This window comes from Dermochelys coriacea, chromosome 1, assembly GCF_009764565.3.
Source record: "Dermochelys coriacea isolate rDerCor1 chromosome 1, rDerCor1.pri.v4, whole genome shotgun sequence".
Classification (NCBI taxonomy): Eukaryota; Metazoa; Chordata; order Testudines; family Dermochelyidae; genus Dermochelys; species Dermochelys coriacea.
Window position 1 is genome coordinate 102,333,268 of NC_050068.2, and position 21,383 is coordinate 102,354,650.

General features: G+C 42.0%; 1 protein-coding gene across 2 annotated transcripts in view; it reads left to right on the forward strand.

Moving 5' to 3' along the window:
- TPP2 (tripeptidyl peptidase 2) overlaps positions 1–21,334 on the forward strand; it is a 74,905-nt gene extending 53,571 nt beyond the window's left edge. The window contains exons 25-30 of one of the 2 annotated variants that reach the window (XM_038400234.2): positions 4,256–4,401; positions 4,595–4,691; positions 8,546–8,676; positions 10,118–10,325; positions 18,923–19,042; positions 20,419–21,334. In XM_038400234.2, coding sequence (XP_038256162.1) covers positions 4,256–4,401; positions 4,595–4,691; positions 8,546–8,676; positions 10,118–10,325; positions 18,923–19,042; positions 20,419–20,508 — 792 coding nt within the window. In that variant the 3' untranslated portion in view covers positions 20,509–21,334. The remainder of the gene's footprint in view (positions 1–4,255; positions 4,402–4,594; positions 4,692–8,545; positions 8,677–10,117; positions 10,326–18,922; positions 19,043–20,418) is intronic. The other variant, XM_038400240.1, reaches the window with a different exon arrangement.
- Positions 21,335–21,383: the final 49 nt, after the last annotated feature.

Here is a 21,383-nt window from a genome sequence, read left to right on the forward strand (position 1 = left end):
CGCTTCTTCTGCTGGCCAGACCCCACTCCCTTGTTGCCTGCTGCCATCATTCCAGCATCCAGGGCACACATTGGGTGAGGTGGAGGGCCAGGGCTTGGCTCTCAAACCCTTCATCCATTGCTTTCCGTTGTGCACTAGCTCCTTCGCCACTGCTTCTGCTGCTTGGAAATAGCAAGACACTATTCTGCTTCGCATCAGGTCCTCGCTCTCCGCAATAATCTCAGCACACCCCACGCTGTGAAAACCTATGCTCAGGGAAACAGTTTTCAAACTTTTTGAGCTGAGCCCCCTCCTTTTGAGTTACAATTTTAGGTTGTGCCCCCTGATACCTGCCCCTCCCCTCTCAAGTTTTCAGGGTGGGGGAAGACAGGTGCGATGGTATCTGGGGGCGGAGTCATCAGTGGTTACGGAAGCATTGACATTGATCCAGGGGCTGGGTGGTCCACTGAGGTGAGTCGGGGTGGAGGTGGTGCTCCCTCACTGAGCTGCCCCAAATGTTCCTCCATGCCCCGCATAGGGGGGCCACACCCCACAGTTTGAAAACCTCTGCTTTAGGGAAATGTAGGCAAGGATGTCTTAATGTGTTGCAAGTTTGGCATAGCCTATACCTTTCCCCATCTTCCTGTTTTTGGAGAACTTAGGATAAGAATGGGAAGGAGTATTTGTGTTTAAATATTTATATTTTCTTTTTCTGAGCCGCTTTTACTATTTGCAAATTTAGCTGGTGCCTTTATGAGAAATTGCATACATTCAAATGGCCTAGCGAGAGATCCTGTGCAATGGAAAAATGCAATGTTACATATGTTGCTTGAATTTTAAAGCTGATAATGGCCTTTTTAGTAAGCCAGCTGTATGTGTATGCATGTGCTCATGTAGTATTTAATGTGAAAATTGTAGTGGTGAATTAGAATAACCTCATTATATGTAATTATGTGCCTAGCACGTCAGAGTTATATATGTGACGTGTTGTGAGCACGTGTCTAGAAGTTGTTATAGATGATTATTAGTGCAGCTGGTCAAAAAAAAATTCCATTGCAAAGATTTTCCATCAGAATATGTCATTTATTGAAATCAAAATTTCTTCACAAATGTGTCAGTTCTGATTAATTTTTTCTTTGGAAAAAATATCAAATCAAATCTGAAAAGCTTTTGGGCAGGTCTGCACTACAGCCGGGATCTGCGCCCTGCGATCAATCCACTGGCGATCAATTTAGGGGGTCTAGTGAAGACCCACCAAATCGACAGCAGATCGCTCTGCAGTCAACCCCTGTATTCTACTCCGACGAGAAGAGTAAGAGTTTCTCCCGTGGTGAAGACCCCGCGGTAACTCGACCTAAAGTACGTCAACTCCAGCTACGTTATTTCTGTAGCTGGAGTTGCATAGCGTAGGTTGACTTACCGCGGTAGTGTAGACATAGCCTTAGTCTAACTAAAGAGATATGAGAGGGAAAGTAGACAGATATAAATGAGAAAAGAGAATGAGACTAAAAAAAACGTGACATGAAGCTGACATCTGACTTCCACTTTAATTTTTGTTGCGTGGTGGGAAAAAAAGTGCTGGAATAAGTGGTTAAATCTTAATACTATTTTAATGTTATCTGCGTGCTATCGTAATTAAATTTGGTGACACTTCTATTATAATCCTTATTTAAGGATGATGTAATACAGGTATAAATATTCTTCATCAGCATCAAATTTGGCACAGAGGGCATCAGGCCAGGAGTACGTTTTCCTTCAAGCATTTAGCTGCTATGGTTATGTTACCGAAAATCTTAAGATGAGGCAGATCTGAAAAAGTGTGAATGTCTGCTATGACTCAAAAATATGATGTTTGGTTTGTATCTGATACAACTCAATTTCTTCCACTTGTACCAAATTTAGCAAACAATTGTGGTTAAGTTCCACTCCACAGTTGTCCATATTTTGATGGCAAGTGAAGTAATTCTTGTATGTATACAGTTTGTAGTTCTGTAAAAACACTTTGAGGCTTACCTACTCTAGTTGCACATCATATATATAATTTCATAAATTGTAATATTGCTTAATTTGCCATGAGAGATGAAAATATCTGTGACATCTAACTCTGAGAGTAAGTGCTACACACTGTGAGATTTCCTTTATGAAGGTCATCTTTCTGTAGATAGCAATATATTAAATGTCTAAATTCAGTTATACACTATACCATAGTAACTCAGTTGCTATGGTATAACATAATGAAAAACAAAACAAAACACAAACCTTTTTATATAAACTTTTTTTTTTTTTTTTGGTGGCCCACAAATTGGCTAGGGACCCCTGCCTTAATCTGCCACTGGCTTTGACTAGCAGCTAGGAACCCCCGGCACCTACCCACCTCACCTTTGGGAACCTCCTCTAGCCCAGCCTGAAGGCAGCACAGAAGTGAGGGTGGCAATCTTGGGACCCCCTCCCCATAACAACTTTGCAAACCTCCCCTCTCCCCCCATGATCCCATTTTGGGTCAGGACCCCCACGGTTAGAACACTGTGAAATTTCAGATGTAAACATCTGAAATAGTGAAATTGACCAGTTTTAAATCCCTCTGGCCATTTATTGACCAAATTGACCAAAATGGACCATGATTTGGTAGGGCCCTAGTTATCTATTTATATAGCAATCAGAGGAAGCTTTTGATCTACGTGATGTTTATAGCACAAGCTTAGTATGATAATGTAGTGAGTCTGTACACTCAGATTTAATGTTCTTTTTGCGGGGAGCTGGTTTAAATAAATACTGTAACATTGTTAAATGCAAAAATTGATAGTGTGTACTGCAGTGTATATTAGAGATGGTCTGTGGCAAAACCTGACACTGATTTACTCAGAAGTGATAGGATTTAAATTATAGGAGAAAAATGTGTGTATCAAAACAGCTGTTTGTTGATATCAACATTGATCCTTTCAGTTGAGATTTTTTTTCCACACCTTGATGACTGTATATAGCAGGTTGGGTCTGGAGAGTGATATATCTCCATAAACCACATTATAGTAGTCTTCCTCTATTTGAAAATAGAAAATTATTCAAAAATGTTACTGTTCAGCTTTTTATCTGAATATGAGTACACCATAGGCTAAGCTGCAAAGTCCTATAGTTGCGCCTTGGAAGAAATTGCAGTGGTTCAGGAGGGATATACTTATGTATTTTATGACATGTTGATGACTTTACTAATATAACATTTTGTTAAGAATTACCAAAAAAAAAAAGTCTTATTCACTCACATGTTTTGTCCCCAAACTTTAAAAGACAGGAGCTTTACCTAACTTTATCTTTACCTTTTTACCCAATGTACCTGCTTTCCTGAAGACCATCTCCTTAATTCCCTTTAAGAGTATGTGAATACAAAAATGTTAAGCTTTGTCACCTTTGTAAAGAAAACAGAGCTACTTTAAGGTACATTGAGGCCATGTGATGGTTAAAGCCATGTTAAAAGGGTACACCTGCCCTGTAGCCTTCCTTGCTGGCCAGCATGGCTTGGATGCACCCTACCTCAATTTCCCCTTTCACTGAAGGCCCTTTAAGTTCACACAGTCGAGATATTCAAATATTCCCCCTCTGGGGTCCAGTTTATTAAGTCCTGCACAAAGTCTTTCAAAATAGAGGTCAAACCTACGAAGTCTTCACCTCAGTTTCAGCTGAGCCCAGCTCCTCCCCCCAAGGGGGACTGTCCTCTCTCTCTAAAATTCATTCCTTTTGCCCAATCTCAAGCTGGCTGCAGCCCATCCTCCCTGAGAGTATGCTTTCCTGCTCTCCCAACACCTCTTGTCTGGAGGTTGGCCCTTGTCCATGGGCCTTTCTTACAGATATCTTCCCCCCCTGCTGACTCAGGGCCCCGCAGGAGCCTTCTTCCTCCTTGCAATGTCTGCAGGCACCTTCCAAACCATCTCCAGCTGTCTCCACCTTTATAAGATCCAGGTGCCCATCCTTAAGACCAGGTGGGCAGCCTGTAATCCGTCCAGGGGCACTGGACCCTGCTTTCTTTCTTGCAGGGGCCAATCACCTTGTGACAAGCCCATTTCTGAAAACTTGGAAGAAACCCTGGGGAACTGGGACATTGGGTGCGTCTCCAGAGAAAGTTGAACCATTCTTAGATTCTGAAGACTAATCCTTTGCTCTCAGGATCCAATGTCCAAGCATGTAACTGCTAGCTATCATTTAGCACTTTTTGCATTGTCAGATAAAGGAATAGCAACATATTCCATTCCATCAAGTAGTTGATGAGGTTTTTTTCTGCCGCTAGGATGTAATTACTGTTCATTACCATCTGATACCATCACCAACAAAGACTAAGAACGGCAGCAAGGAGAAAGAAAGGGAACCAGAAAAAGATCTAAAGGAGGAATTTGCTGAAGCTTTACGAGACCTGAAGATACAATGGATGACTAAGTATGTCTTTTTAGTTTCCATAACAGGTCACAGCATAACTTTTTTATATTTTGTTAATACTATACTTAATGGAAGTTTGAGTACCAGGATAATTAAACTTGTGATATCGGAAGAGCAGTCTCTCACTGTTGCACTGCCTCCTGATTAGAACATGCAGATGCAGCATATTCATTTAATCTATCTTTTTGGCTAGGCTGGATACCAGTGACATGTATAATGAATTGAAAGAAGCCTTTCCTAATCATCTTCCCTTGTATGTTGCAAGACTCCATCAACTGGATTCTGAAAAGGTGAGTTCTGTTTTTTTTTTTAATTTAATATTTGTTTCACTACATCTTACCTTGAGATAGGAGATTAAATCTGAAAATTTCTCCTTTACTGTTCTTCACAGATGCCTAGACTTGAAGTGACTGCTCTGGCTGTACTAAGTGCAGTGAACTAGAAACTTTTAACTTACTCGGAATCAAAAGCATTTATCATTGTACAAACCAGTGCATTTTTACAAGGCTATAAATGTGAATGCTTAGCATCTCTTTAATTGTTCCCAGCATATTAGAGAAACAGCTTGATTGGTTTATTGGTTGTTTGTGGAAAAAATTACTGAGGTAAAGAAAAAGTAAAGAAAAATGAGTTTTCTATCTAGTTCTGAAAGGAGTGAAGTCCATGATTGCCTCTTCGTTGAGGGAGTGAATTTCATAGTTTAGTTTTTTCTCCTGTTAAGACTGTCTTCTGCATTCATGAACTTCTCATGATGAGTGACAGTTTCATGTTTCCAGTGTAATGTGGCTGATGTGTGGGAGATTAGGATCATGAGGAAAAGCAATCTCTTGGGTAGCTAGGATCAATCCCAGTGAACTTTACTTGGGGAAGCATTTCAGAAACCAGAGCATTGGGGTCAGATCAGTGTGACCAGTGTTGCTAACAATACAGGTTGGTGCGTTTTGTACCAGATTTAGGTTTTTCAGGCTCCATGGCTTTATTTCTACATGCGAGTTGCTATAATCAAGCTTGGAGTTTGTGAATGCAAGGATCAGTGTGGACAGGTTAGTGTCTAACGTTGAACTCTTTAAAAAGAGAAAGTGTTTCAGTCCTGCTGCTTGTTGCAGATATTTGAAGTATATCAAAGCACTTCTGTACCTGTATACTTTTCAAAGGTGAATGCTCAATCTATAGCCTTTTATAGGGTTTTGTTTTTGTTTTACTCTAGGGAGGCTTACAAAGTACTGAACTCAGTATTTGTAGCTCTAGCTTCTAGGAGAGCTCCCTCAGATGGCACCTTCTTCTCCCCTTGAATAGCCATTCAGATGGATACAGATGGAACCTGTTACATCATTTGATACTGATTGAAAGATGGAGAGGGATTCCCTCCTTCTGATTGTCAGCGCTGCCGAGCAAAGTTTTTTCCCAGTCTCTCACTGATTAAATCTTATTCCCAAGATTTAGTACAATGTAAGGGTAGAGTGACTTCTTGTTAATTCCATCTTCTGGAAATGGACCATTTAGCAATGGGTTGGCTTAATGGTGACTTGTGTTGCTTTCGGAGATCTAATCCAAAGGTCAATGAGTTTAGCCATAAACTATAAAGCCCTTACAGATGGTTTCTTCATGAAGTAGACTAACTGTTCTTGAGGTGGAGGGGTCTGCTCACATGTCTTTCAAGTGAATAAGTGCTTGCCCTCCATTTTCAAAGGTAGACTGCTCAGGTCCTTAGCAGATGGTGGTCTTGTCCTCTTCCTGTAGCAGACAGCTGTTGCACAGATTCTCTCTGTTCATCACCATGATAATGTGAGCTCCTAACATTATACCTTCTTCCTCTTCTTTTGGTGCTAATTCCTTCTTTTGCAGGATGCACTACCTCAGACTTTATACAAAACTTCAGAAGCCCAATCTCCTTTATGCATAGGAAGCCTGGATTCTGTATCCCTAGCTGGCTTGTCTCAAATCATGATCACCTCTTTGGATGCTGTCTGTAACACCATTTTTCATCATTCTTGTGTCACTAAGATTGTACGGTTGGTCTTGTGGTTTGGTCTTCTGGTTAAGGCACTGTGCTGTGACTTGGGATATCTGGGATCAGGCCCCAGATCCCTCATATATCTTGTGTGACGTACTGGGTCTTTGCCATCCATAAAATAAGTACTGACACTTTCATAGTCTGTCTTGCTTATTTAAATTGCAAGTTCCTTGAAGCTGGGATCTCCATCTTACTATCTTAAAATCTTAGAGTTTAAGGTCAGGAGAGACCTAGATCATCATCTGATCAAAGATGATCACAAAGTTCAGCCACCAGGTTTGTCCTCGCCCATAACTATTTCACAGTTGGGGACAATGTATACCTTCAATCAGCGGCACTGCGATGGGTGCCCGCATGGCCCCACAGTATGCCAACATTTTTATGGCCGACTTAGAACAACGCTTCCTCAGCTCTCGTCTCCTAATTCCCCTACTCTACTTGCGCTACATTGATGACATCTTCATCATCTGGACCCATGGAAAAGAAGCCCTTGAGGAATTCCACCATGATTTCAACAATTTCCATCCCACCATCAACCTCAGCCTGGACCAGTCCACACAAGAGATCCACTTCCTGGACACTACGGTGCTAATAAGCGATGGTCACATAAACACCACCCTATATCGGAAACCTACTGACCGCTATTCCTACCTACATGCCTCTAGCTTTCATCCAGATCATACCACACGATCCATTGTCTACAGCCAAGCTCTACAACATAACTGCATTTGCTCCAACCCCTCAGACAGAGACAAACACCTACAAGATCTCTATCATGCATTCCTACAACTACAATACCCACCTGCTGAAGTGAAGAAACAGATTGACAGAGCCAGAAGAGTAACCAGAAGTCACCTACTACAGGACAGGCCCAACAAAGAAAAGAACAGAACGCCACTAGCCATCACCTTCAGCCCCCAACTAAAACCTCTCCAACGCATCATCAAGGATCTACAACCTATCCTGAAGGACGACCCATCACTCTCACAGATCTTGGGAGACAGGCCAGTCCTTGCTTACAGACAGCCCCCCAATCTGAAGCAGATACTCACCAGCAATCAGACACCACACAACAGAACCACCAACCCAGGAACCTATCCTTGCAACAAAGCCCGTTGCCAACTCTGTCCACAGATTTATTCAGGGGACACCATCATAGGGCCTAATCACATCAGCCATACTATCAGAGGCTCGTTCACCTGCGCATCTACCAATGTGATATATGCCATCATGTGCCAGCAATGCCCCTCTGCCATGTACATTGGTCAAACTGGACAGTCTCTACGTAAAAGAATGAATGGACACAAATCAGACGTCAAGAATTATAACATTCAAAAACCAGTCGGAGAACACTTCAATCTCTCCGGTCACTCGATTACAGACCTAAGAGTGGCTATCCTTCAACAAAAAAACTTCAAAAACAGACTCCAATGAGAGACTGCTGAATTGGAATTAATTTGCAAACTGGATACAATTTAACTTAGGCTTGAATAGAGACTGGGAATGGATGAGTCATTACACAAAGTAAAACTATTTCCCCATGTTTATCTCCCCCACTGTTCCTCAGATATTCTTGTTAACTGCTGGAAATAGCCTACCTTGCTTGTCACCATGAAAGGTTTTCCTCCTCCCCCCCCCCCCCCCCCCCCCCCCCCCCCCCCCGCTGCTGGTGATGGCTTATCTTAAGTGATCACTCTCCTTACAATGTGTATGATAAACCCATTGTTTCATGTTCTCTGTGTGTGTATATCAATCTCCCCTCTGTTTTTTCCACCAAATGCATCCGATGAAGTGAGCTGTAGCTCACGAAAGCTTATGCTCAAATAAATTTGTCTCTAAGGTGCCACAAGTACTCCTTTTCTTTTTGCGAATACAGACTAACACGGCTGCTACTCTGAAACCAGTAAGTTCTTTGTGTCAAGGACTTTTAATATATGGGTTTGTATGGCACTAAGCACAATATGACCTCAGTCCTGTCTAGACGATAGAAATGTAAATAAGTAAATATATATCAGAAACTATTTTTATTGTCATGTACTTGTGACTTCAGTAATGTTAATAATATAAAGTGTTAAATGGGGTGACTTAATTTGCCAGTCTCACATTTTTCTTTTATTTCTTTTCGTTCAGGAACGAATGAAAAGACTCGATGAAATTATTGAAGCTGCGAATACTGTTATCTCGCATATTGATCAAACAGCATTAGCAGTTTATTTTGCCATGAAGACTGATCCCAGGCCCGATGCAGCTACTATAAAAAAGTACCTGACCAGTAAATACTCTTTCTTGTATCCTATTTCTGTAGTCTATAGATATAATTACCTTTTCTACATACAAGTATTCTAAAGGATTCTGAAAGCTGATCTAGATTTGTTAATATGATGATGAAGTAAAAGTTAATTTTTTGAGTTCAAGTGGAAACGGTTATTCAAGACAAGTATTTTTAGAGTTTTGTGTATTTTCGGAATGCAGAAAGACACTGGAAAACTTACAGTTTTGCTCAGAAGAGATCAGATAAGATTACAAAAGATGGCTTTCAGATCAGAATTGAGATACTTGGGCAAAGCTGTATGGGAAAGTTTGCACTGTGTTTAGTCTCATCAAATTCATAAACATTCAGAATAATCAGTGGACTGGTAGTATTTGGCTAGCAAGGCACTCCTGTAGGAATAAGGGCAGGGTTTTGCATGATAGGGTGGGACTCTCAAAATTCTTTAAGGATGGTTCCAAGATGCTAGTGAACAGTACCTGTTGTTTGATAAAGCCACTTTGAAGTGCTCACAAGTTTTTATAGAGTGAGTCAGGAAAGAAAGACTGGTAACCGTGGCTATATCTGTATTCAAATGTGGTCTTTTTCTCTGTGGAGTTAGTACACAGTAACATTCTTTTGGAGTATCGGTATTTTCAGTAGAAGGTCAGCACTTCAAAGATGATGATGCACTACATTTTTTTTAATTAATCATTTCAAAAGGCCCTTTTATGCTGATCCATTTTGGCGGGGGAATAGCAAAGAGCAGCTAATTTGAAGTATAGGGACTGTGAAAGGAGGTATACATTTGTAGGTTACTTACATATTGACCCTGGTTAATTATATCATTAACCTCGTTGCTTGGAGTGGCTTGTACATAACTCTGTTTGCTGGATTTAAAAATAAATTAATCATTTCCATTCTAAGCATTTCTTGGTAGAGTCAACCAAGAAATGATCTGGTGGTCTTCTAACAACTGAAACTGAGAACCAAATTCAGTGCTGGCTTAAGTGGGTACAATTCCTTTGAAGTCACTGTTGGCTTACATTAACAGTGGATTCGTCCTCTTTTCATACTACCAAGAACTAATAAAATATATTTCTAGATCCTGACTTCTTGTTAAATTCTTAAAATTTGGTTTGCACTTCTGTTCAAATACCAGAGACAGTTCAGTTGCTCCTGAAGCTCTAGGCTTGGTTAGAATCTGTATGTTGCGTAAATATACACTATATCAGTATATTTTGAGCCAGTTTAGAATGATAGGAAATAGTTTATTTTCAAAAATGCTGTATTTTAATAGGGTAGCTGAAAATTGCTTATACTTCTATTGTAAATACAAATCAACAAGTATGTTTAGTTTATTGTGATTTTTAAGGTAAAGTTAAATTATTGGCTCTTGATTGAAAACTAATAGCTGCAAGAGACTCCTTGTATTTGTGTTCAACTTAATGTAGTGATATGGAAAAACAGAAGTCTACCTTAGTGGATGCCCTTTGTCGGAAAGGAAGCGCACTAGCAGACCAACTTCTCCATCTGCAGGCCCAAGATGGGGCTGTTTCAAGTGATGCTGAAGGTAAAGGTGACGATCAAGAGAGCTGCATAGGTGTTCTGTCAGAGACTTTCTGGGAGACAACAAAATGGACTGATCTTTTTGACACCAAGGTAGGAGGACAAGCAGAAATTCTGTATTTTGCACTCTTGTTTTTTTCCTAGTCTCTTGTGATGGAATTTAACACCATCTTTGTGTGTGGCCTCCAGGAATCTCTCCCTTCCACTCCCTAGTTCTGTCCCCATATGTTGTGCCAAAAATGTCTGTCAAACATTTTTCCTCATGTGGGATCTCTCCTAGGCTATCAAATGCAAGGCAAATAAATCTGTCTGCTCTGTATACATATGGGGAAGGTATGGAGCAGTAACTGCAGGCTTTTATTAACAAACTGCTTCATTTATTGAGTTACTAGTTTACTATTCCTTTCAAAGAATAGTTCAATTGCTGTCCAATTGCTAGCCTTTCAGCAGAAGTGTGTACAGCCCCTGTTCTGTGCTGGTCATGAGTCTGTAGCATTTTCTACATTAGGAATGAAAGAAAAGCCTGTGTTCAGGCTAAGGGCTGCAATGGGAGAAACCCTCTCTGGAAGTTGAATTACCATTTGGAACCTGTTAGCAATACAGTCCTGTTAAGATTCAGGTTCTTATCAGGGTAAGGACTCTGTGTCCTTCAGCACAGCTGTTTCAGAGGAAACCATAAAATTCCAATAATATATGATTATGTAACTGATTAGGTTATTACTGATTTCCTTCTTTAACTGGTATGTTGCTATGCACTGTTAGAATAATTGCTGTTTCACATCAGACATGGCTATATTTCAGTGGTGAATTAATTTTTCCATATATTTATATGAATTGCAGTTAGTACAGCGCTTTGGAATCATTTGAAATGAAAACTGTTGAATAAATCAGAAGAAATGTTATTCCTTTATTCCTTCCTGACCCCCGCTGATGATTCAGGCTAATGCCTGAAGCATGACGATTGATTATTTATTCAAGCTAGCTTCTTTGTTGATGGTTTTTATTTGTGTACGTCTTTCATCTTCCTTGGTTGATTCTTAAGCCACAGTGATGTCCTGTGCTATGCATTAACAACAACATGCTATACAATTTAACTTTCTTGCCTTTTAATTTCAACCATGCTCTCATATTATGAGAAAGGATATATAATATATTCAAGAGTGTCCAACTGGCCTTCTCTATACCATTTATTATTAGAGCTCAGTGGACCATTTTCAGCAAAATGAAATTTTGCCAAAACATGCTGTTTAATCAAAGCCAAAAATGTTGTGGAGATGTTACTGGTGTTGAGCAAGATGTTGTTGGGAGAGACTGACTGACTTTCTGTGGTCACAAGGGACTAGAGAACTGGGATGGGATGTGGGAGACCAAGGTGCAACTCCCTCCTCTGTCTCATTCAAAGTGATACTTGGAATGAAAAAGTGAATCAGGCAGAGCAGGGACTTTGAATCTGGGTCTCCATCCCAGGCCAGTGCCCTAACCACTAGTTCTCTCCACACGCAGACATTTAGATTTCAGGTTGACACAATTAAGTTTTCGCAAAAATGTTTGGAGGATTTTTTTTGTTAATTTCAAAGCGCTGAAAGTTGCTGCAAAATAGAATTGTTCTCCAATCAGCTCTCCACTGTTCCATATACCTCTTATTTTCCTCCTTTACAAACTGAATAGGAGTCCTACCCTTTAATACTTCCTTTTATGGAAAAACCTTCCCCCATCTATAGATATTCTAACTCTTATCAAGTTTTTGCATTTCCTTGGCTTTTTCCTGGTACTTTCTGGTGACCAGAACAGACATAGTATTAAAGAGACACCACCAAATTAAAATCTAAGCTAAATCAAGAGTAGCCTTAACTCTGTGCTTTAGAAAAAGTCGTTTGGAAGAAATTTTATGTGAACCACATAGGTGGCATTTATCCACTTAATATTTAGGGATCTGAAGTTATCTGTTTTTAATTTTGTTTCAGGGTCTCCATACTCTGTTTTCATTATTACTATTCTGATCCATAGGTCACTAATACCGTTGTACCAGTATATTTTTATGACATGGAATTTTTATCTCCATTCTACCCAATGATCTACTCTCTAGGCAGACATTTTTATAATAGTTTAATCTTTAAGTACTACTATTCCATACATACGACGTAAACTGTCTTTTTCTATATAGTTTGTGGGAAGGAAAATAATTTTACTGATTTTTCTTATCTGACTATATTCAGAAATCCAAGTTACATTTAGGCCTTCTAGCGACAGGCATGCTAGCTTATTTGTTGTCATGCATTCCTCTTCTCCTATCTAGCTAATAAGGATGGTCAAGGGTATAGTGTTTACTGCTCCACCTACTGGGAAGCAAAGGGGTGGGTGGGAGGATGAGTGGGGGTAGATGATGTAAGTATTTTAAAAAATTGCCTTTCTCTCAGTGTTCCTTCTAATTCCCCCCCCCCCATGTGCGGAATTAATTTGGTGGTATGTGACACATCACCTCTATATTGGTGCACATAACAAAATTAATGTGGCGGGGGTGGGGCTGAGGGGTTCACAATGTGGGAGGGGACTTGGGGCTGGTGTGAAGACTCTGGCTGGGAGTGCGGCTCTGGGCTGGGGCAGGGGGATGAGGGCTGGGGCAGAGGGTTTTGGGGTGGGGGTGGGCACTCTGGGGTGGGCTGGGGATGAGGGGTTTAGGTGCAGGCTGCCCTGGGGCTGTGACGGGGAGAGAGGACTCCCCGCAGCTCTCTCTCCCTGCAGCAGCACCTGGGCTGGGCGGGGAGAGATGCCTCTTCCATGGCCCCAGCCTGGCCTGGACCTGCCGCGGCCGTGTGAGAGGTGCTCGTTCCTGAGCCCCAACACGCTGTGGCGCAGCGCATTAGGTGACTCCCTGGCTATTGCCTGGGTGAGACGGGGAGCATGCTGAGAGATCCCAGGAGATGCAGACCACAATATAGGACCTGCCATTGGGGGGTTCGGGGCTCTTTTCATAGCTAACTGAGTCTAGGCTCCATGGGCTCACGGAGCCACCCTCTGCTGAGCCACCCTCTCTGCTCCTGGGTTGCACACCCCTCAGTAGTCCAGGAAGCCGTTCCACACTCCTCCTCCTCTGGTGCAGTCTAGGTCCTGGGGGGCTCCCAGGTCTGGCTCCTACAGGAAGAAGGACAAGGATAAAGGGCCTGAGAGATGCTACCTGTTCTCTTCCCACCCAGCTACCCAACCTGACCCTCCCAGAAGTCAGTCATTTTGAGGGTGCGCTCGAGGACGGCGCCCCAGCCATTGTACTGGATCCAACCCTCCCTTTCTTCAACCGCCTCTGCCCTTTTTCAGTCGGCCTGGTCCTGCGTCACCTTAGACCACAGGGTGCTAGATACTGTTTCTTCGGATTACACACTGCAGTTTGCAGCCGAACATCCCTCCCACTCCCCTTCCCCATCCCTCTTCAGGGACCCTTCTCATGAGCAGCTCCTCATTCAGGAGGTCGAAAACCTCCTTCGCCTGGGGGCAGTGGAAAAGACTCCTTGGAACATGGAAGGCAGAGGATTCTACTCCCGCTGTTTCCTAATTCCAAAGGCAAAAGGGGGCCTCAGACCCGTCCTAGACCTACGTCGCCTCAACAAGTCCCTCCAGAAGTTGAAGTTTTGCTTGGTTCTTTCTTCTTCACTCAGCGCACAGTCAACCTGTGGAACTCCTTGCCTGAGGAGGTTGTGAAGGCTAGGACTATAACAGGGTTTAAAAGAGAACTGGATAAATTCATGGAGGTTAAGTCCATTAATGGCTATTAGCTAGGATGGGTAAGAAATGGTGTTCTTAGCCTTTGTTTGTCAGAGAGTGGAGATGGATGGCAGGAGAGAGATCACTAGATCATTATCTGTTAGGTTCACTCCCTCTGGGGCACCTGGCATTGGTCGCTGTTGGTAGACAGGATACTGGGCTGGATGGACCTTTGGTCTGACCCAATATGGCCATTCTTATGGTTTTTGTTTCTTATGTCTCCCTGGTCTCCATCATCCCCTCCCCGGATCCAGGAGACTGGTACGCCGCTCTCGATTTAGAGGCTGCTTACTTCCATATTTCTATCTTCCTGGGGCACTGGCGCTTCCTCTGTTTCATGTTGGGCCGGCGCCAATTCCAGTTTACAGCAATACCCTTTGGTCTTTCGTCGGCCTCGAGGGTATTCACAAAATGTATGGCGCCACTGGCTGCTTACCTGAGACGTTGGGGAGTCCAAATATACCCGTACCTAGATGACTGGTTGATAAGGGGCTGGTCTCCAGGTCTGGTGCAGAGGTATCTGAACCTGGTTTGTTCCACCTGTTGCAACCTGGGGTTGATAATAAACCAGACAAAGTCAACCTTAACCTTGGTGCAGCACATAGAGTTCATCGGAGCTGTCCTTGACTCCACTTGGGCCAAGGCCCTCCTCCCGAGACTCAGTTCCAGGCCATGGCGGACCTCATTGTGGGCCTGCGGGCCCACCCGCTCACCACCGCCCATATGTGCCTGAGGCTAGTAGGCCACATGGCAGCATGTACTTATGTGGTCTGACACACATGACTCCGCCGCAGACTTCTTCCAGCGTGGCTAGCGTCAGTCTGTGTCCCCAACCGGCACAGCCTGGGCTGGGAGGTCAGAATTCTGGACAGTGTACTTGCGTCCCTCATCTAGTGGCAGGATCCCGCATCAGTGTTGGAAAGGGTTACCTTCATGGCCCCATCCTCATCAGTGACTCTTGTCTCCAGCGCCTTGTACCTGGGCTGGGGAGCCCACCTTGGCGATCTCAAGACTGTTGATCCAGTCACAATCGTTCCCTTCATATCAGTGTCAGGGAACTCAGGGTGATTTGACTGGCCTGCCAGGCCTTTTTACCTCATATGCAAGATGCCGTGGTCCAGATCCTGACAACAACATGGCTATATCAACAGGCAGGGCAGAGCCAGGTCATTGGCACTTTGCCAGGAAGCCCTCTGGCTCTGGGATTTCTGCCTACAGTACAATATCTATCTTGTAGGCACTCCCCTTCTGGGGTCCAAGAACACGTTGTCATATCGCCTCAGCATATCACCTCGTTCTCATCTCACCACGAGTGGGCCCTTCATCTGGAGGTGATCTGCTCCATCTTCCACAGGTGGTGAACTCCTCGGGTGGACTTGTTTGCGTCTAGGAAGAACAGGAAGTGCCACATCTTCTGCTCGATTGGGGGCATGGACAGAGGAGCCCTGTCCAACGCCTTTCTGCTCCTGTGGTCGGGGGCTCTGGTGTACACCTTCCCTCTGTTACTGTTGCTGAGGGTCCTCATGAAGATCAAATAGGACGGCAAGAATCAGCCTCATAGCATCAGTGTGGCTGTGTCAACACAAGTTCAGCACCATGCTGGACCTCTCGGTAGCAACCCCATTCCAGCTACTGCTCAGGTTGGACCTGTTGTCCCAGAACCACGCAGTCTTTTGCACCCCAGCCTGGCGACTCCATCTGATGGCTTGGCTACTGTGTGATTAAATGTGCAGGAGCAGCAGTGCTCGGCTGAGGTTCAGCACATTCTGTTGGGGCTTAGCAAGGCATCCACCAGAGTGAGCTACATGACCAAGTGGAAACGGTATACCTGTTGGATTGTAGGCAAAGGTTTTTGTCCCGAGAGGGCTTCGCTGCAGCTTATTCTGCACTACCTCCTGCATCTCAAGCTCCAGGACTTGTCCCTCTCATCAATCAAGGTCCATCTAGCGGCCGTCTCGGCCTTCCACCGTCGTTGCCAGGTAGACCTGTTTTTGCTCAGGATATCACGGCCAGATTCCTTAAGGGCCTGGAGCTCCTTTACCCGCATGTCAGGGATCCTGTCCCTCCTTGAGACTTGAATCTGGTGATCTCTCAGCTCACAGGTCCTCCCTTTGAGCCCCTCATTTCCTGTTCTGTCCTTCTCCTCTCCTGGAAGGTCACATTCCTGGTTGCAGTGACTGACCCACCAGATATCCGATATTCAGGCACTCAGCTCGGAGCCACCGTACATGGTCTTCTACAAAGACAAGGTCCAGCTAAGGCTGCACCTGTTTTTTTTTTTCCTAACGTAGCCTCTATTTCATTTGAGCCAGGATGTTTACTTACCAGTCGTCTTTCCGAAGCCACATAAATCAGAAGAGGAGCAGAGGCTACATGCCGTGGACTACAGGAGGGCTCTGGGTTTCTATGTGGATAGGACCAAACCATTTCGTTAAGTCAGTGCAGTTCAGTTGGTGGCCAACAGCGTGAAAGGTCACCTGGTATCCCCTCAAATAATTTTTTCTTGGATCGCTGCCTGCATTCGTTTCTGCTATGACCAAGTGAAAGTGCTGCCCCCAGCAGTCGTCACCACCCACTCTACCAGGGCGCAGGCTTCTTCGGCAGCCCTTCTGGCCCATGTGCCTATTCAGGACATCTGTAAAGCGGCCACCTGGTCTTCTGCCAACACTTCTACGTCCCACTGTGCACTGACCCAGCAGGCCTGGGATGATGCTGGCTTCGGTAGAGCTGCAAGCTGCTAAGCTGTGAACTCCAAGCCCACCTCCGTGGATACTGCTTGTGAGTCACCTACAGTGGAATGGACATGAGCAAGCCCTCGAAAAAGAAAAAACTGTTCTTCGAGATGAGTTGCTCATGTCCATTCCATTTCCCGCCCTTCTGCCCTTTCCCCTCTGTCAGAGTTGCCAGCAAGAAGGAACTGAGGGGATACAGGGCCAGCGGCGCCTCATATACTGCCACATGGGAGTGCCACTCCAAAGGGCGCCATAGCTGGTCCTATGGATACTGCTAAGGTAGAAATCTCTGACAACTGTGCACGTGAGCGTGCGCACACCTACAATGGAATGGACACGAGCAACACATCTCGAAGAACAACAGTTACGAAAGGTAGACAACCGTTTTTTTTCATGTTGCCCCAGGTACATGGAGCTGTGCATAATATGCTTTTGACCCAGATAGCTGGTACATTCAGTAGTACTCCCACGTATTCTAGTTAGAGCTCTTATTTCAAAAGAAACACATGAAAGAGAAAAGTGTGTGGTCACTGGATACACATAAGAACATAAGTGTAGAATATAAGATCTCACTCTTATCCCTGCAGTGCCTTACTAGACATCTGCTCCAGTTGATTACACTGTTTACTTCTTGTTTGTCTTTGTTTGTTTTACTTCTTGTTGTCCCTCAGCTAATTTTCAATCCATGTTACTATTCCTATCGAAAACAGGTTTTGATTAAAATTGAGACAATATCAGATGCCTAATAAAAATGCAGATATTACACCTATTACAGTCCCATCATCCAAAAGTTTTGTAATGATATCCAAAAAAGCAATTGAGTCTGTCTGCTTACTTTGTCATGCATTTACATGGGAAAATAAATTACTATCAAAATGCTGCTTACAATTTTTATTTTGTATTTTATATTGAAGAAAAACTTAGTGTGTTTACTCTTCTGTGTTATCTGCTCTTTTACGTTAACCAATGTAGTGACTACAATCTTTCTATTACATTGCAATTTTTATAGTATGACTTAATTTGGTGCATGCATAGATGCTGAAGCTGGAGGTTTCTTTTTATGCCACGGAAAACTTCTGTGCTTATGAACTTGTAGTATCTTACAGTACTTCACATATTATACTACTAATAAATGTATACAGTTGTCTCCAAAGATATTGCATGGGCTTGCAATATCTACACTCTGGTGACATGTCAGCTGGAAAAACTAGATTTTTATTGGTTGCAAATAGGGATGGGGAAAAAATTGCATCCCAGATTGAAGTAACTAGCTTTTTTAAAGCCTTTTTGCCATATCCCTGTAGTTGTACTGGTGTATCACTTCTATAAGAAATTTAAAATAGGATATTTACTATGGAGAAATATATTTTTTGGATTGTATCAAAGGTGAAAGACTTAGGTTAGCACGAGCTCTAATTTCTGTAACAGTAAAGTAGTATGGAGAATCTACCAAAATCTTCATAGTTGATTGTTTGTTAGGCTCTTGGGGAACTAGTTTTATTTGACATCTCTGTGGTGGACAGGTGTGTTCACCTGTACATTTTATGTGTAATGTTGATAAGGTACTAAAAGCTCTGTGTTATAAATAAATTATTGACCCTCTTAATCAACAAAGGCTCTGGTTTTCATATCTTAGCAAGCAAATTCTCATGATGAATATACTAAGCAAAAACCGAGGCCTGTCTTCATGCTTATCTGTTTTCATTGCTTGTTTATAATTATGTACATGTGTGTCTATACCATCCACTGTTTTTGTTTGTGTTTGTTATGCAATCAGTTTAACACTTGCTGGGATTCATATCCCACAATCTGACATTACTTTGTTCCATGGGCTTAAAAAAAATTGACTGTTTTATCATTTATTTACAGTACTGTGTATTTAGGCAGTTGTTGAAAAACCTGAAATAGATTATAAATGTGATCCAGTGTACAGCTGTTTGAGTAATGAGATCTCTGAATCCTAATAAAATGTTATGAAGTTTTGTGATAGTGAGAAACACTTGCTCTTATTTTACAATTAAAACATGAGGACAGTAACTGCTGTGATTCGTCTGTGTTCATCAATATAAGAATAAATTTGAAACAGTCTGGTAAAATGTTTAACTTTGACTTGTCTGCTTTAAATTGTTTTTATCTGAACAATGCTAGTTTTAATATGGTGGTAGATTTCTAACTTTTTTTTAATTTGTTTACATACTGTAGGTTTTAACATTTGCCTATAAGCATGCATTGGCAAATAAAATGTATGGAAGAGGTCTCAAATTTGCCACAAAACTTGCAGAAGAGAAGCCAACCAAGGAAAACTTGAAAAATTGTATACAGGTAAGGGATAGTCAATAAATCCATTTAATTACAGAGGGGTATTGTTATGTATGCTGAAGAATCTCTTAATATTAGGAGATGTAAATGTATGTTCATTTTATATACTGCTTAAGATATTGAGTTTCAGAAAATTTTCACTGAGGTTCTGGAACAGAACGTACTGGATAGGCTTTTGATCCAGGAATATTCAAATCTGAAACACTTTTACCTCCCCCCAAATTCACTAGGGGTTCTGATTGGACTTAATGAATTTATCTGGCACCAGTTAGTCAGGGGATTAAGCTCACTAGCTCAAAGGTATGCAAGAAAAATAGGGGGGAGGGGCACTTGTGAGGTCCAAAGGCAATATCCAGAATATCAAAGGCTGGAGGACTGGGCAGCAGGAGGGTTCTGGGATTCCTATTTGGGCATGCTCCCTGGACGTCTCATGGGAAGTCCATCTTTTATATCTGCCTCTTGCTTCCCCCCATCCAGGTGCTGAAAGGGAGAAAGGGCTTGTCTCTTCTTCTCTCATTCCAGAGCCCTCCCTTCAATAACCCCTTCCCAGTCTGTTGCAAAAGGGGGGGGAAGAGGGAAGCGAGACCTCTTTCTTTCCCATGAGCTATTCTTACTTGGTGGATACTCAGTTAATAACTCCACCACTGCCTCTGCTCAAAGCTTTCCCAAGCAGCAGTATAAAATTAAGGGTGTCCTTAACAGTTTCAAGGAGCACTTTGAAAAGGTATTTATTAATTCCATCAGTCGCTTAGCAAAGCTCATAGCAATGGCAAGTTGTCTGAGCTGTGGGTACTCCCCACCTTTGGAAATCAGGCCTTTTTTATTTAAGTCCCTAGATATGGATTTATGAGCCTAACTTTACTTTCTCCAGTTTTAAAGTTAAAGCCAGTTTTTAAATTGAGGCCAAAATGTTTTAAGTGGCTTGTTCATTCTACCACTATATCTAGATTAAGAAATTGTTATTCAAAGACGTACTAGTGCCATGACTACTCTCTAGACTTGCACATGAATTTCACGTGTTTTATTCTGAAGTACTTAAAGTTGAACAGCACAGAAAAATGTGGGCATTTTGCTTACCTAAAGTTAAATTATCTATATAGTTATTCAAAACGGGTATAAGGGAAAAAAAATCCCCAAGTTTACTCGGATTCTGGTGCTGCTTAAGACAACATTTTATTCACTAAAGCTAAAATACCAGTTTTCAAAAACTAAAACCATTCTATATGAAAGTTTAGAGCTCCAAAAAGCAATGTATTGAAATTATGCTTCTGACAATGAACCTCTTTAACATGGCACTTTAGATTAAGAAAGAATGAGAGAAGATATCAAGTGTCAAAAGAATAATCTAATTTTTCTGCTTACCAATTATTTTTCTTTAGTTAATGAAGTTACTTGGATGGACCCATTGTGCATCTTTCTCTGAAAACTGGCTTCCTGTCATGTATCCACCTGATTATTGCGTGTTTTGAAATACCAATGGTTGTAAACAGAGATGGTTTTATACTGACAGGATAGGAAAGATAAGTTTTACCTTTTAATTAGAACGCATGTCTTCATCAGATACTGAATGCTGATTATTAAATTGTGTATATTTATCAGAAAGGCACCCTGGTGTGGCTTAATACCTGTTAACCTGACTCCTGACATCAGGAAGTTTACTTAGTGTGCATCTCATTGCTGGCAATGGATGTGCCAGAATTGCCAGCACCAAGGATTTGGAATTGGGTTGGAAAAGATTTCTTGCATGCATGTTAGGTTCTTAACTGTTAATTTTAACTGCAAACCTGTAAAAGCTCTGTATTTTTTACAATGAACAGGGTTTTAACATGTTTAATCTTAATTTCTTTTTCAATTGTATGAAGGCCTTAAAGCTACACCAGAGTAGCTAAAATTTTATTTATTAGACTATCAAGTAATGGAACTCCGTTACCTGTACTGTTTGCAAGAGTTTACATTATGATTTTTTTTTTAAACAACAACAACCTTTCAAACAGTCTCTGTGTGTATCTCAGAACTGCTGATACACAGGTGCTCTTGTAAATCTTCGTCTTTGAGATATTTCAGGCAAAATTTCAAAATCCATGTGAAGTTGAGTATCAGGTTGGACTGATACATGTATAAAAGTGCCAGACGGTTAATCAGGTATTGTAAAGCTATACATACAAATGTTTAATAATGTTTAAAAAATGTAAAACACAGAGTAAATGTGCAAAATTGAAGATAAAAAACCACCATGTGCACTCTGATACTTTAAAGGATTTTTTTAATTAATAAAACAAATAATGAAGCTGAAAACTGTCATTTTTTTTTAAGAGTACATAAACATAATCTATTAAAACAAACA